General features: G+C 37.6%; 1 protein-coding gene across 2 annotated transcripts; it reads right to left on the bottom strand.

The window, feature by feature from the left end:
• Positions 1-280: 280 nt before the first annotated feature.
• On the bottom strand, positions 281-13,527 carry MASTL (microtubule associated serine/threonine kinase like). 2 transcript variants are annotated; one of them, XM_068405050.1, is made up of 10 exons: positions 13,443-13,527; positions 11,972-12,078; positions 10,777-10,909; positions 10,022-10,194; positions 7,593-8,843; positions 5,501-5,639; positions 3,996-4,010; positions 2,242-2,355; positions 2,055-2,156; positions 281-438 (listed from the first exon to the last, which is right to left on the bottom strand). In XM_068405050.1, the coding sequence occupies exons 1-10, from the start codon at positions 13,510-13,512 to the stop codon at positions 281-283; spliced, it is 2,262 nt and encodes a 753-aa protein (XP_068261151.1). In that variant the 5' UTR covers positions 13,513-13,527. The 2 variants fall into 2 exon arrangements, with proteins under 2 accessions (XP_068261151.1, XP_068261150.1); XM_068405049.1 differs by lacking the exon at positions 3,996-4,010.
• Between the last annotated feature and the right edge of the window lie 1,349 nt (positions 13,528-14,876).

Raw genomic sequence — 14,876 nt, forward strand, 5'->3', positions numbered from 1 at the left:
AGCCCCATCATTGCCAAGTGTTACTAGCTCCAAGAAATACAATGCTCTGGCCTCTTAGTAAGGTGCTGGAAGTGAGATAAAAAGTAGCATGAAGACACTTGATACCAGCTAAGTTTTTTACGGTAGTTTCACTTCAGAATAAAGGATACAATAATAAAAACAGGCTGATAACTTAAAACACACTCTAAATTTGGCAAGGAAACTTAGTTAAGACCAAACTAGTGTTATAAGACAACCTGTAAGTGTGCAAAAACATGGAGAAAGTTCACTTATCTTGATGCTATAAGCTAAACCCAGACACGGTCAGGTGCTGAGCATTATTCCTAGCTTCAAAGTAAGAGGTATCAGTTTCGTCATCTGGCTGAGGTATAAACGGCATAGTTTGATTCTGTAGATTATCCCAGTCCACACCATGAAAGAGGGGGTGACGTTTCAGTTCTGAAACAGAAGTTCATATCAGCATTATAAACTTCCTCTTGTCCAAGCCCCATAGTCACTTTGTTCCTTTGATGCATAACTGTCAGTAGATTTGCTCTATTTTGCTGTTTTGGAAATTCACAAAAATGCAAATTGCAATTGGGTTTTGATTACCCCCAACTTCAGCAGGATCAAACCTTTGTCATGCCAACTAACTGTCTTCCCCCAGCTGGAGAACCTCTTCTACACAGCACACACAGGGGATCAGAGGTGCCCTAGGCGCACTTCTCATGATAGGGCACCACAGAAATCTTAAGCATCACTTCTGAGTCTGTTTGTAATTTTGCCAAAGTTCTGTGCTGAGTAGACACATGGGAGTCACTCCCACCCTGCTCCACTCCAGGCCACCTGCCTTGTGCTCGCTCATGGAGCAGTCCTCCTCTGCTTTGTACAGTCCCCTTTGGCCTACCACCAGACACAGAAACCTAAACACTCTTACAGTGAAGCCACCACAGACCACCAGATTCCTCTTTCCCAAGCCTGAAGGTGGGATAACTAACCAAGCTGCAAGACTCGACTCAAGGAGAACTCCCTTGCCCTGTCCATTGTGACCAGAAGGTGACTTCCTGGCACGCAGGATGTGTCTTTTGCATAACCTGGAAACACCACTCCCTGATGAAAGTGACTTTGCTACTTTGATTCAGTCCAAGAAAGCAGCTTGTCAGCTGAGTAGGATACAAACCCATGTTTTTATCACCTGCACCACAAAAATCAAAAGCAAATAGAAACTTCCTGATCAAATAATATAACACAATATTAAAGTTTATTTTAGACAAAAGGCAATCAGAGAGTTAGTCTTCTAATTCCTTCTAACAGCTTCAGCAACCATACATGCAGCAGGACACTGCACAGATCCACCATCTCAGAACTGTACGTAGTTCTGCTCTTAAGAAAGTTCTCACGTACTGAAAGCTGTCTTCAGCTGAAAAGGTAAGCAGACTTCATTGTCTTTTCCAAAGACTTATTAATGTCTACCATAGTTGACAGTCAGCTCCAGCCCACATCTCTGAAGAGTGGGGTAACAAACAAACCCAAACACTGGATACCAGTGTTCTCTGCCAAATGCTGCTTAAAGCTTCTCTTTTCTGTAAAGACTGAACTCAGAAGCACAGCACTAGGACATGACATAACTGGGATTTCTCAGGCAGTTAGGCTTCATGCTAAAAATTCAAAGCCCCTTTGAATTAACTTTTGTAGGAGGCTTCTCTCCCAAACTATAGGCTTATAATCAAGGTTCCCAAAATCAGTTAGGTGAAAAACCCCAAATACCTGTTACGGAGTTAGGTAACAACTTTGGTAGGTCAGCTGTCAAACACTAAACATCCATAGCAAAGCAGCATTAAAGCAAAACAAAAGTTCAATAAAAAAAACCTACCCTACCCCCAAAATCTCCTCATTCAAAAGGGCAAAATCCCACAAGAAATACAGAAAATACCACACCTTGTTAAGTATTCTGGCACTATACATGGAACCTAAATAGGCATTAAAGTTTATTAGTCTAAGTTTCAGGAGGAGAACATCACCACTTTGAAATTTTTAGTTAGCTGCAAAGAACACAAGAGAATGTTAATACTAACCCTTCAGTCCAGCTCTCTTAGTAGTGTCGATTGTTAGCAGAATATCTATTGCATTTTGGGCATTATCAGACAGCTTTTCTTCACTCTCAGGCCAGGGAATATCTACAAAGATGCAGATGAGTCAGTAACTCAAAGCATAAAACAAATGTTAGAAATACATACTTCCCCAATTACTGAAACAGATTACCTCTTTTCAAAATATTTTGGAAGACTTGTGTTGGTGTTTCATCATTAAAAGGTGGAATTCCAGTTAGAAACTCAAACAGACAAACTCCAAGGGCCCACCAGTCTACAGCAGAACCTGATAAGAGAAATGCATGTCATTACATTAACACAAATGATATTTGCAAAGCTTTGAAAATTAGCCATGGCAGAAATTGAAGAGTGTTTAAATCCTGCAAAATTTCTTGGAAATGAAGGAAGAGACAAAATAAGTTGTACTTAATAATCATGCAGAAGATAAAAATATACTAAAGGGCTTTTAAAAGCCAGTCTGCTCCATAATTCATTATACATAATACTGGGGTTTACTGACAAAAGCAAGGGGGGGGTCTTAAGAACAATCTTTTATCAACTCCCATCACAGAGAATCCAGGAGCAGACTTCTCCAAGAGATTGTTTTGTGATAAGAAACAGTTGTCTCTTAACAACTGCTCTAAAGCCTGGATGAGTGCTCCATGTTGTAACCCATATCTTTCTCTTGGTTCTTCGAGAAGACTCCAAGAATTCAAACTACTGAACTTAATTTTCATTTGTCTAAATTTATGTCAAACTATTGAAGACAGCTGGCAGACATGAGCCAGCACACAAGCAGCTGGAATTACTTTCCATTACAGTAAAGCTGATTAGGGCAATGCATAGTTACTAGCTATCTCTCCTTTGTTATTAAATAATTCTGGCTTTCCACATTCCAATTTTTTTTTTGCCAAATCCATCTTATTAACATACTTAAAAACAAGCAGGCAAAGCAATTCCAGACACCAGTGCATGCATTCTAAGCTTTCTGCATCTTTAAGCCATGCCCACTCCCACTGTATAAAGAACAGATGCCACACTTGCTGAAAAAAAAAAACAACAACCCCCAAAAAAACAAACAAACAAAAAAAACAAAAAAACTTTGAAAGAAGGTAAGTGTAATTTTTCATGGCTTTTTTGGCATATAAAAAAGAAATTAAGACACCTCCAAGTGAAGAAAACAAATGGTTTGAGCCATTTCAAAAGGACTATTGACTAAGTTTAGAATTACTGAAAACTGAAGTGTATAACTAGGAATCTAATGCACTTTTAGCAGCTTTTAACAGCAGTAAGAGTGCCCCACCAAGCTAAGCATATCAAAGCAGTGAGATCACATCCACTGTTGTTAGAGGTACCTGGATGTTCAGGTAAAATATTCGCAGCTTCAGTCAAAGCCTAATAAGATCACAACTCTGAACAATGTAGTAACACAGGTTTCAGCAGTAATTTTTCCCACATGAAGTTTAACTAAAGATTAGATTAACTCCTACCATACCCCTGCTAAATCACGTCTATCGATATTTGAAGCAAGAAACAGAAATACCAGGTCTTGAGGATCTGAGCCTTCTTCACCATACACAAAGTAAATCAGCCTGATTGATTGCATAAAGTGGAAAGAAGCAATGAGAAAAGCACATCTCTGGTTTATTTTCTGTTACACAAAGTCTTTAAGAATGCTGACTTTACTCCTGAAGTATAGGCTTGTGTGTGTGATTTCTGATAGCCTAATCACTGTGATACTGATGTTTCCTGAACCTTTTGTGGAAGCATCACACATTCTTATGTGGAGTGCATACTAGACATATCTTTCTATACAGAAATATTGTTCACTCGAACAATTTTCTTGGAAATTGTGATCTAGTTATACTTTGACTGTCCACAGTTATGCTGAACACTCCATTTCTGCACACTATATAGCAAACTCACCAGAGATCAGAGTCTCTGCATATGAAAAGACAACGAAGCAAGAACATTACATTTATTGCAAAAAACCCTAACAAATACAAACATCAAATATCAAGTATGATTCTCTGAACACATAGGAATGCAGATTTTTTCTTAAGGTAGTAACCCAACAATAAAGATAGATGGCAGTGTTAAATCTGAGATAGAAACAGAAATAAAATAGTTTTGTAACATGATTATAGTTTAGGATTACAGCTACGTTTACAAGCAAGTCAGCAACATCAGAAATATTTAGTGAGGGAAAGTTTTGAGTTCTGAAGCCAGAAAACCCTGGCTTCACTGAAGGTAAGGGGAGATTCCTGACAGAAAAACCAGAGTCTTTGCAAGTTATCACTGAAGTCCTGAAAACCCTCAGTAATTGCGTGGAAGTCACCTTGCCACCAAGTTCCATATTGTCTAAGTAGCATTGATTACATTTCCAAACTATTATCCAGTTTTAATGCCTGTCAGATAACCAAGATTCCTAAATGGAAGTGCAAAACAACAACTACATATGTTTAGTAATTTTAGTCATTACAGTTAAATTGTTAAATCTCTTCATGCAGTTTTAGTCAATGTATATTGGCTGCATACAGCAGAATTTTATTGTTCCACAGATTAGTAGTTACTATTTCTCAATGAAGATCTCATATCTCAATTTTCCTAAGACTATTAGCTCCTCAAAGTGAAAGTATACTTTTAAGATGGAAAAAAAATGTAATTATAAATACAACAAATGTATCCCTGATACATTACATTTATTTTTTAATGGTTCTTGCAAGTTAGCAGGAGAATACTTCAGACTTTTTGTTGATCTCAGTGGAGCTCAGGATTTGAGCCAAAGAAGTTTACGAACTTCAAAGTTGTGCTACTTTTGTAGTATTTTGAAAAAAAAAATTGATGGCTACTACTGTCCACTTATATGGAAGATCTTGCCAGAAATCTTAAGTGTTTCATGAGGTCACTCAACTCGATAACTGATTTTAATGCAACGCTATGAACTTGTCGGATACACATAACAACTTCAATAAAAACAAACTGATAAGAAACTAATAAGAGAGTAATAAAAACCTGATAAACATGGAATGCATTCTAAGAATAACTGGAGGCTTAATCTTTTCATACTAAATTTCATTAAGTTCCCCCCACCCCACCCCAAAGAATCTTTAAGGACACTTAGGATGACCAATTTGTGATTCCTAAGCCACATACAAGTCTCAGACTGCCTAAACACAGCTTCCAAAGCATTAGATTAGCAGCAGGCAAGACTATACTGGACAGTCAAAACCTCTGGTCATATGAAAAAGGTAAATGGAAGGAGCATCTGAAGCAAACACAGCCATCCATGTTGGGAAAAGCTAGTGAATTCTTTGAAAATCCCTAGTGCTTATTGTATTATTTGAACGGTTTAAAACTCTAGAGACATTTAGAAATGTAAATATGTCACCTTTCAAGTATTTACAAACTCCGTGGTTTGTTTGTCTTACCATGAGGCTGTATCAAAAGCAGCTCAGGTGCCAGGTAGTCTGGGGTCCCTAGGATGCGTTCACCTTCTACTGGGGCAGCTCCTCTTCTTACGCTCTTTGGAGTCCTATATGGTGTGCCAGCATCTCCCTGATGAGGTGTCTTAAAAGATGCAACAAAGATTTCAGATGTCAAACAAAACCAGCTGAGACACTCCCATCTCCAGGTTTAGTAATGGATAAAACAGTTGATACTTAAGTTCAAGTCAAGAATATGTCACAAAATGTACATTCCCTGAAAAAGTACATGTGAAATGTGCTTCCATTCCTTTATCTCAACCATCTTGAAGCACAAAAAGTAAATAGATGCCTACTCTTTTAGAAACTTCTTAAGTTCTTCCTCCAGTGTCAAATTCACAAGTAATGTCTCCAAAAAACCCAACCAGTCTTAAACTCCTCTTTCAAATTCATATCTGAAGATAACCTACTAAATAGAACATCAAAACAGCCTTCAATTTTTGCACTGAGTTCTTAATATTAGCCAATGAAAAGCCAGCATATATGTCAAATGCCTGTAAAATAAAAAGCAGAATCCTGAATTTTCTCACCTATCAATCACATTACCAGATGTACTCAAAAGATATTAAATGAGCCCTTTACTGTTTAACCTGTATCCTATGGGTTACACAATGCCTGCAGATGAAGTTCTGCTCAAGTTAGACTTAGTGACTGTTTACAGCTACACAAACCTTCTGAAAGTAATTTAGGACATTATTTGAAGATAAAATATGCAGGCTTGTGAAGAGATCAATGAATTCTCACAGCCAATAGGATGACTGCAATGAAAGATTTCCTTTTATGACCTGGAGATACTACTAAATTATCTTGCAGAGACTCTCATTCTTTATTTTTCAATATACTGTTAATTCCCATATATCTGGTATAATTTTGTTTCCAACTCCATCTTCAGTGCAGCAGAGATCAATTCATTATGACTATGCCATAAAGGCCACAGAATCCACTATTAAAATAGAAAACAGGTAATCAGGCCACAATGATGTGATTTTAAAAAGAATCACGAAAGTATATAAAAAGCTATCCTCCTGTTCAAATCTAAGTTACAAAAACATATAATGCCATCAGTCAATTCACTTCTCAGGAGATGAAGTACCTACTACCCTGAGTCCATTTCAGCTGAATGCAAGCTAAATTTCATAGTCAATTAAACTTTTATGCAGATGAAACAGAAACTAGCAATTCAGACAAAGATGTCAGGAAAAAAAGGCTTTCCCAAAAATAACGTTTTTGAATGTCCCCTTTTGGTACACCAAATCATTCAACACATCACTAGTTATGTCAGAAAGCTTTAAATCCTGCAACTAGAACCTAAGTAACTGGATGAAGGTCTTTTAAAGCTATGCCAAAATGAAACAGGAAACACTGATTGAAAAGTATACCTTTATTTTTCCCCCACATCAGGGCTCTAATTTACTTTAGGACAATAAGATTTTTACTTACTATCAGAAGGATTAAAAAGGTCAAAGCAAAAATGTCATAACCTGCAATCACCTATTACTGTTTACATCAATCTTTATAATAGGCTCGTAATTGGTACTTGACAGTGCACATTACACCATGACTTTTACCAGGATAAAAAAAGAAAATAGCCAACACAATAGCATTACTAGCAGCTGAACAGCATTTGCAGACTGTTTTGGGAGAGATGCAGGATAAAAAGAAAAAAAAAAAAAAAAGCAAAGACTTCCCATTACATCAGGAAACCTATAATTACTCACAGGAAGTACCACACTGCACTAAAAGTAGGATGAGACAAAATAGCACAGGCTTTCTTTACCAGTTCAATGTAAGAGCAAAGGATTTCTTGGAGAGGTGGACAGATAATGCATATTGAGCCAGAGGCAAGCCACAGTTATTGCTAAGCTCTTACAGAAATTATACTTTTGGCCACACAAGTGCAGTAAGTGAAAGCCTGCCAGCAAAGGTCATTTTGACAGACTACCTCAAACTACTTCAATTTTTCCTAAACTAACTGAAATAATTTTGGATCACTAATGTCTAATGCATGCACTAAGTTTCTACATGTCTCCTTACATACCTGATAGACCCTATACGGTCTTCCTTTCTGTAATGGAGTAATAGCTGTGGGGTAAGAGCCACTACAAGCAGGTGAAATATCCATTACATCTAAGGAAGCCATGCTACATGGCTCAGATACATTGGATATATTAATTGGACTATTATAACTTCGAAAAACAACAGCATTTTTTTTTAAGAGATTCAGTGCTTCCATCATCTTTTCTGAAGGAGAAGATACTGTGTCAAAGTAAGTTTCTTTTGTGTGTTTTTGGTCATTATCCTTTTCATGATATAACAGCTTGCAGTCCTGGACAGTATGTGCTTCCTCTGCATTTTGTGAGGCATCTTTGGACTCTGGTGATGTTATTAGCATGCCTTCTGTTTTCAGTTCCTCAAAGGAGAGGTCTTTAACACTTTTGTCCAAATCTAAAAGCTGCTTTTCAAAATGGCTTTCTGTAACAGACATTTCAGGAAATGATAAGTCAGAATCTGCACTGAGGATTCCTAAAGGTTTTTCATCATCGGTACCTAAAAAACTTGAGTTCATATACTCCTTTTTGTCATCCTTTTCATAGTCTGCATCCAGATCACACATAAGATTTTTGGCTATAATTGGAGTAGGCGATTTTTCTACTGTTTGCTGGTTACCAATAAAGCTCTTAAATTCTTCGTTGCTTTTGCAGGTGTCACGTAGACATCCATCATCACAAAGCATTAAAGACTGAATTTCTGTTGTCAAACCTGTCCTTTTGTTTGCTGGAAATTCTGAGATCTGACAGCCACGTTTATACTCTGCGTTGCTTTTTTTAACATAGTTAAGTTCCTGACAAGGACTAGTGTCAACCAATTCAAAGCCTCTTTTTACACCTGGCTTTTGAAATATTTCTTCCTCTTTGATATGCTTGACAGGCTCATTCTGCCTTGAAGGTGACTGTTGCTGACTGAAATCACTTTCTGCTGTTTCATTAGTCATATCCCTTTTATTTATGAAGAGTTTTTCTTCCCAAATCTTATTTTCAGAAAGACATTTTCTGACTATGCCTTTCATATCCAGTGTGGTCACAGGAGTATCTGTTATACCAGAATGTTCACTTCCCAGCTTCTGCCTACTGCCAGAATCATTGCTGCTGATGGGAGAAACGGCAGACTCCAGTTCTTTTTTCTTTAAAACTTTAATACCTTTGCTATTCAGCAAATCCACATTTGAAAGGAGAACTGACCCACTGTTACTTGTTTTGTCTGTTGTAGAAAATAGTTCATCTTCACTTTGCTGCAAATGAGCACAGTAAGTTTTGAGTATCAAGAAAAACAGGATTACAGCCCTATAAAAATGTGTCCTTTAAAATACCTTATTTCCACTTCCATAAAGAACTGCAAATTCTCAAGCATTACTTATTCTTTATAACCACTAGTAGTGGCAAACATGACATAATACACTAAAAAAAAATTTCAAAACTAAATTAGGATTAATTTGATAATTTGACTTTTTTTAAGAACATAAAATAAGCTTGCTAGAATACAATAGAAAATGCAGCATTTTTAGATGTCTAAGGATGAAGAAGTATAGCAATTAAAGTTGTATTTGTGATTTTATGTTAAGAAGTTAAGTTACAGATGTCCCACTTTCCAAGAAACCCCAAACCAAAGAACCCCATCATACTACCCTGTGGCATATTACACTTCAGAGATGACAAAAGGACAATCTGATATTACTACTATTTTGGTAACACAATACTAAAAACAAGGCCTTGGGAAATGGACGGATAAAACAAAGAATTATAAATTGTTTTAAACGTAAGTTTTTGTGTGTGATCTAAATAGAAATTGTGGCAAGGAACTAAACAGCACAGGAACATTTTCTTCTAGGTCTGTATTTGTACTGAATTTCATTAACAGCTTAAAATGGGAGCAAGTATTTTGTATCGGCTATAATTACTGGTGTTAGGTTAGTTGATACAGAACCCTTCAGTAATATAAACCTTAAACTTTTTCAGTTTTTAATAGCTAGAAGTTTCAAGTGTATTTTATCATTTTTTCCCCAAGTTCTGCCTTTTAAAGAAATTCTTTTGTCTGTATGCTGAGCTAATAAAACTATAGGGGTAAGGTCAGCTTCCAAAGAGCCAGTGCTCCCAGCTCTGCCCACCCTGTGAAGAATAGGGCTAAACCAGTGCTGTCGAGTAGAAGCTTTCTTTCACTTCTTTGCTGCAGGCTAAATGGCATTTGCTTTTCCTGTTAAATTGCACAGGACTACTATTTGATTGAAGAAAAAATAATACTAGTTTGATCCAAAACTCCCACTCAACAAGGATTACAACCCCTGCTCCTTCTCCTGTAGGAAGGCTTCTGTACACTTGAAATAACTGGGAGAAGTAAGTAGAGATCTGCAACAGTGCATATACAAGTACAAGCTCATTTTAATTTATAGTGGGAAGATGAAACAGTCCTGACCTCTACATCTTTCTCCCACCTGGGGCTGCTGCAGCATTCTGATTCCATACTGGACAAGTATGTGTGTGACTGACTACTGACACTGGAGGTACCAAACCTTTTTCTTGATTGAAGTAGAGTAGGAGTTAAACTTCTCACTGGAATCACAGGAGTTAGTTGAGAAGTATCAAGATCTTGAGAGGGAAAAAAAAATTCAAATGTTTATACAAATAGGCAACATATATTAACCAGCTTCACACTATGTCAAGCTTTCACATCGAAGGAAGTTATGGAAAGCTATGCATGACATCATAATTTCTCTTGTCATCTTCTCTGCCTAGTCAATTCACTCATTTTTTGAAGTAGGGACTTGCCAAGAAATTAAAAGCAATATGAACATTAGCACCATAATAGCCTTCTTTCTCATTTCAGGTTAGAAATGAGAAAGCAGCAAGATAAGACAATTTAAATGAAAGTTCACATTGCTATATTAAATCATTTTCAATGAAAACATGCCAAGAAATGACACTATTTCTGTAAAATCTTAAAGGGTCATTTTGAATTCAGCAGTTACGCATTTGAAAAAAAAAATCAAAACATGACACAAGTAGTGTAGGTGAAAACATGTCAGACCTTAAGTACTGGAGGAATGGTAGACAGCAAGACACTGATAGAAGCACACCTTTTACCAAGTGCGTCCAAGCTACTCACATAAAATTAAAAGACCACAACCTTACATCCAGAGTATTACTCAGTACAAGGCTTGGTATACTTACATGTTTTGAATAGTTTAGTTGAAGGAGGGTTATTTTCCTTTTGGACCATAGGTAAGGGAGAAACCACTCCATGCAGACTGTCAGATGATTGACTTGAATTGCGCCCTGGCATTTTCATTCCAACAGGACTATACTATCAAGCAGGAAGAGCATAGTCAAAAGTTAATGGAGCCTGAACAAAACATCCAGGATTGAGAGTGTAACTTCACACACTCTTTATTACATTTGCATTGGAGCTTAGCCATGCACATTTATCAAATTTTTTGAAGCACAACTGATAGTAATTTGAAATATAGTCCAAGGTAAACACTTCAGAATTTCAAGGTACTGGAAACATATAATAAGTCATTCTATCAGCTAGCAGAAGAGGTGCAAGAATAGCCTTATCACTCACAGAATCACAGAATCACAGAATGTTAGGGATTGGAAGGGACCTCGAAAGATCATCTAGTCCAATCCCCCTGCCGGGGCAGGATTGCCTAGATCATATCACACAGGAACGCGTCCAGGCGGGTTTTGAATGTCTCCAGAGAAGGAGACTCCACAACCTCTCTGGGCAGCCTGTTCCAGTGTTCAGTCACCCTCACCGTAAAGAAGTTTTTCCTCAAATTTAAGTGGAATCTCCTGTGCTCCAGCTTGCACCCATTGCCCCTTGTCCTGTCAAGGGATGTCACTGAGAAGAGCCTGGCTCCATCCTCTTGACACTTGCCCTTTACATATTTATAAACATTAATGAGGTCACCCCTCAGTCTCCTCTTCTCCAAGCTAAAGAAACCCAGCTCCCTCAGCCTCTCCTCATAAGGGAGATGTTCCACTCCCTTAATCATCTTCGTGGCTCTGCGCTGGACTCTCTCTAGCAGTTCCCTGTCCTTCTTGAACTGAGGGGCCCAGAACTGGACACAATACTCCAGATGCGGCCTCACCAGGGCAGAGTAGAGGGGGAGGAGAACCTCTCTTGACCTGCTGACCACACCCCTTCTAATACACCCCAGGATGCCATTGGCCTTCTTGGCCACAAGGGCACACTGCTGACTCATGGTCATCCTGTTGTCCACTAGGACCCCCAGGTCCCTTTCCCCTACGCTGCTCTCCAACAGGTCTGTCCCCAACTTGTACTGGTACTCCTATTATTACATTTAAGATAGTAAGCAAACTAAAAGAATTAAGTACTTCAAAGACAGTGAAAAACACTTACAAAACCCAGAGAACTGATGAGAGACAACAATTGTCCTGGAGTACGTGAGTAGTCTTGTTTTGGCTTTGCCATTGATGGTGTAGTAAGGATATCTATCATATTTATCTCTACAAACAGACAAAAAAAAAAAATCCATAAAGCAGGTCAGGTTTGCCTTTTGCTATTAAATAAGCAAAATTACATGCATTTACTTAGGTTTTATGGAGAGTGAAAAAAATTTAGTCACATACTGACGAAATACGCAAAAGAAGCCACCAAACCCAAATGAAGAAATACCCATACATTCTTATTCAACACAAGCTGGTTTTTCCTGTACGTCCATTATAAAGTTACGGTTTAGAAATGCAGAAACTGTAAAAGTCCAATTTCTTTTCCAACATACTATGTGGTATGTGTTACATTTTCTAACTTGATACCAGCTTTTGTTTTCAGGTAGCAATTCCAGGCTATGGCCTGTGGGCTAAAACGGTGAATTTGATTCAAAGCCTGCCTTCTCTCCCAAAGACATCTCAAAAAAAGCAACAGACAAGTTTTTCATAGGTAAAAATTTAACCTGAGATGCCATTTTTTGCTCACGAGAGGTAGGTAGGCTTACAGCTTACATATAATGTTCAACTAGACACAATAATCTGTCCCATTAGAACTTATCAACTAAAGCAGTATATTATAGAAAATAGAATATGCTTATAATTTTCCTCTATGCTCTTAAAACCATGAATCAGAAACTCCATAGAAAACTCTGAATCTCTACATTCCTTTAACTATATAAAAGGATGTACCCACCAGAAGCTGTCTCAAATAACTAAACTGGTGCTGTGCAGCATTGGTGTGGCTGATATGGCTAAGGGGTTGGAGGTACAAACTAGTTTAGGAACTGGCTATTCATCTTAAGACCTGCAGCCTATTGCCTGTGCCAGACAGCCATTTCATTATTCAGCTATATTTTCTGCTACTTGAAAACAGTATGTCCATATGCTAAAGCACCAATTTATAATCTTCTGCTAGGGACTCACCACTTCCCCCTGTCCCTCACATTAATATCTGAAAGATCTCAGTTCAGGTTGGAAATTAATATATACAAGGACAGAGAAACTGAACTGAAGGACAGAAATAGCTAGAGACATACCAAGAAAGAGACAGAATTATTAATTCACCCTTTGAATTCTCTTAGTGGACTTCATAGAAAACTTTGAATTCCATACCCCTCAAGGGAAATCGCTCTAGATCATATTTCATACACCTTTGTCCCAAAGAATAAATATTTTAGCTTCTGAAGTGCAATGCATAGAGCAGACTCTTTACTAGCATGTACCTTAGCAGTACTTACCTACTTGAAATCAGCTATCAGTGGAACACCTGGGCTTATTTAATTGAAAGCTGCCCTCTATGGGGATGTAAAGCATTCAAGAATATGGGAGCGTGACACAAAAATACATTCTAATACAACCAGAAGGATACAGACAACTCTTACCTCTGTTCAGAGTAACTCTGGAAAGCCCAAAGTCTGTCAGCTTTATATGGCCCTGATTAGAAATGAGCATATTGTCTGGCTTCAGATCCCTGAAGACATCAAATAGTTGATGTCAGCAAAAAGACAACAGAGCAATATTAAAAAAGTTAACTGACCAGAAACACTCAATATAAAACATCGATTATAGCTACTTCTCATTAACATCTCTTAGCTAGCAGGAGATTCCAATTGGAGGAATACACCAAAACAATGAAACATATCTAGCACTAAATATTGTGACATGCATGGTGGTTTTACAAGGCCTGAGATGTTTGTACAAGAGTTGCACATTTTGTGTTTCAGCAGGTTTAACAAGTGTTCTTCATGAGTACTACTATCCCAACAGTTACCAATGTGTAGCTCCTACACATGACAGTACACGTGACAAGCAAACCTCTAGTAAAAGTTTTCATGTGTGTTCGCTGTAGCACTACTGAATGCAGCAAAGAACTCTCACTACAGGTGGAGCATTAGAGTAGTCAATGTCCCTTTGTCCTACAGTTACATGCTTGCAGTATCCAGAGGGTTCCTGAACTAACAGTCATTTAAAAGCTACCAAGAGAGGTGCCCTAGAAGGCAGCACAGCTGCTAATACACCACTATACTGGGGGAGAGCATGCAGGCAGAGGAAGACAGTGTATATTTGTCTGCTTAACATATACGGACAGATTTTATTTTAGGTGTGTTTCACAACATTGCTGCAGTGTACACATGCAAAAAGAGCTTCCAGAAGCTCTAGCAAATGAGGTAGCTGTTACTATGAAATAGTGATTGGCTATGTGTTTGAGTGAAAAATTAAAAACCCGAACTACCAAATATTTATTTATAAGAAAAAAAAGAGTAGGTTTTACCTGTGGATTATCCCATGCCTGTGAAGATAGTCAAGAGCCAATGCCGCTTCAGAAATATACTTAACAGCCATTTCTTCATCAAAATATCCATAAATATGGAGAAGAGATTTGACATCTCCACCAATAAGGTACTCCATCACCTGCCATTCAAGTGTTTAAATTTAACATTTTAAAACATGTTTCAAATTTGCAAGTAAAATATAAAACAGTTTTCACCCTTATGAAAATATATTTTCAAAGAGTGGAAGCTGATAGAAGCTTCCTTGTGCAAACTTCATTTCCCACACAGTACTTTTCACTTGGATAAAATAATTAAAGCTTCAGATGACAGACAACATGAAACATTTTCTTTTAATAGACCATTTACTTATTTTATATTATTTGCCTAGCCTACTTTCTGTAGTCAGCTTTTTAATCAACTTCTGAAAGACTTCTATATTATAGATACTAAATTGTGAAGCACTTCTGTGAAACTCAAGGTCTGAAGCCAAAGACCACTGATATTTTGATTTGTATAGAACAGGTATTTTTTTTTTTTTTTGCA

Source organism: Nyctibius grandis, chromosome 7 (genome assembly GCF_013368605.1).
Source record: "Nyctibius grandis isolate bNycGra1 chromosome 7, bNycGra1.pri, whole genome shotgun sequence".
In the NCBI taxonomy this organism is placed as follows: domain Eukaryota; kingdom Metazoa; phylum Chordata; class Aves; order Nyctibiiformes; family Nyctibiidae; genus Nyctibius; species Nyctibius grandis.

What these genes read in the sequence shown, in the direction of transcription:
- MASTL (XM_068405050.1), bottom strand. Translation starts at nt 13,512, where the DNA reads ATGCTCATTTCTAATCAGGGCCATATAAAGCTGACAGACTTTGGGCTT. An exon ending in AACTAAACTATTCAAAACAT is followed by an intron (nt 10,195 to 10,776) that starts GTAAGTATACCA and finishes TTCCCTCTCAAG; the next exon opens with ATCTTGATACTTCTCAACTA. An exon ending in TAAGAGAGCTGGACTGAAGG is followed by an intron (nt 439 to 2,054) that starts GTTAGTATTAAC and finishes CTTCTGTTTCAG; the next exon opens with AACTGAAACGTCACCCCCTC.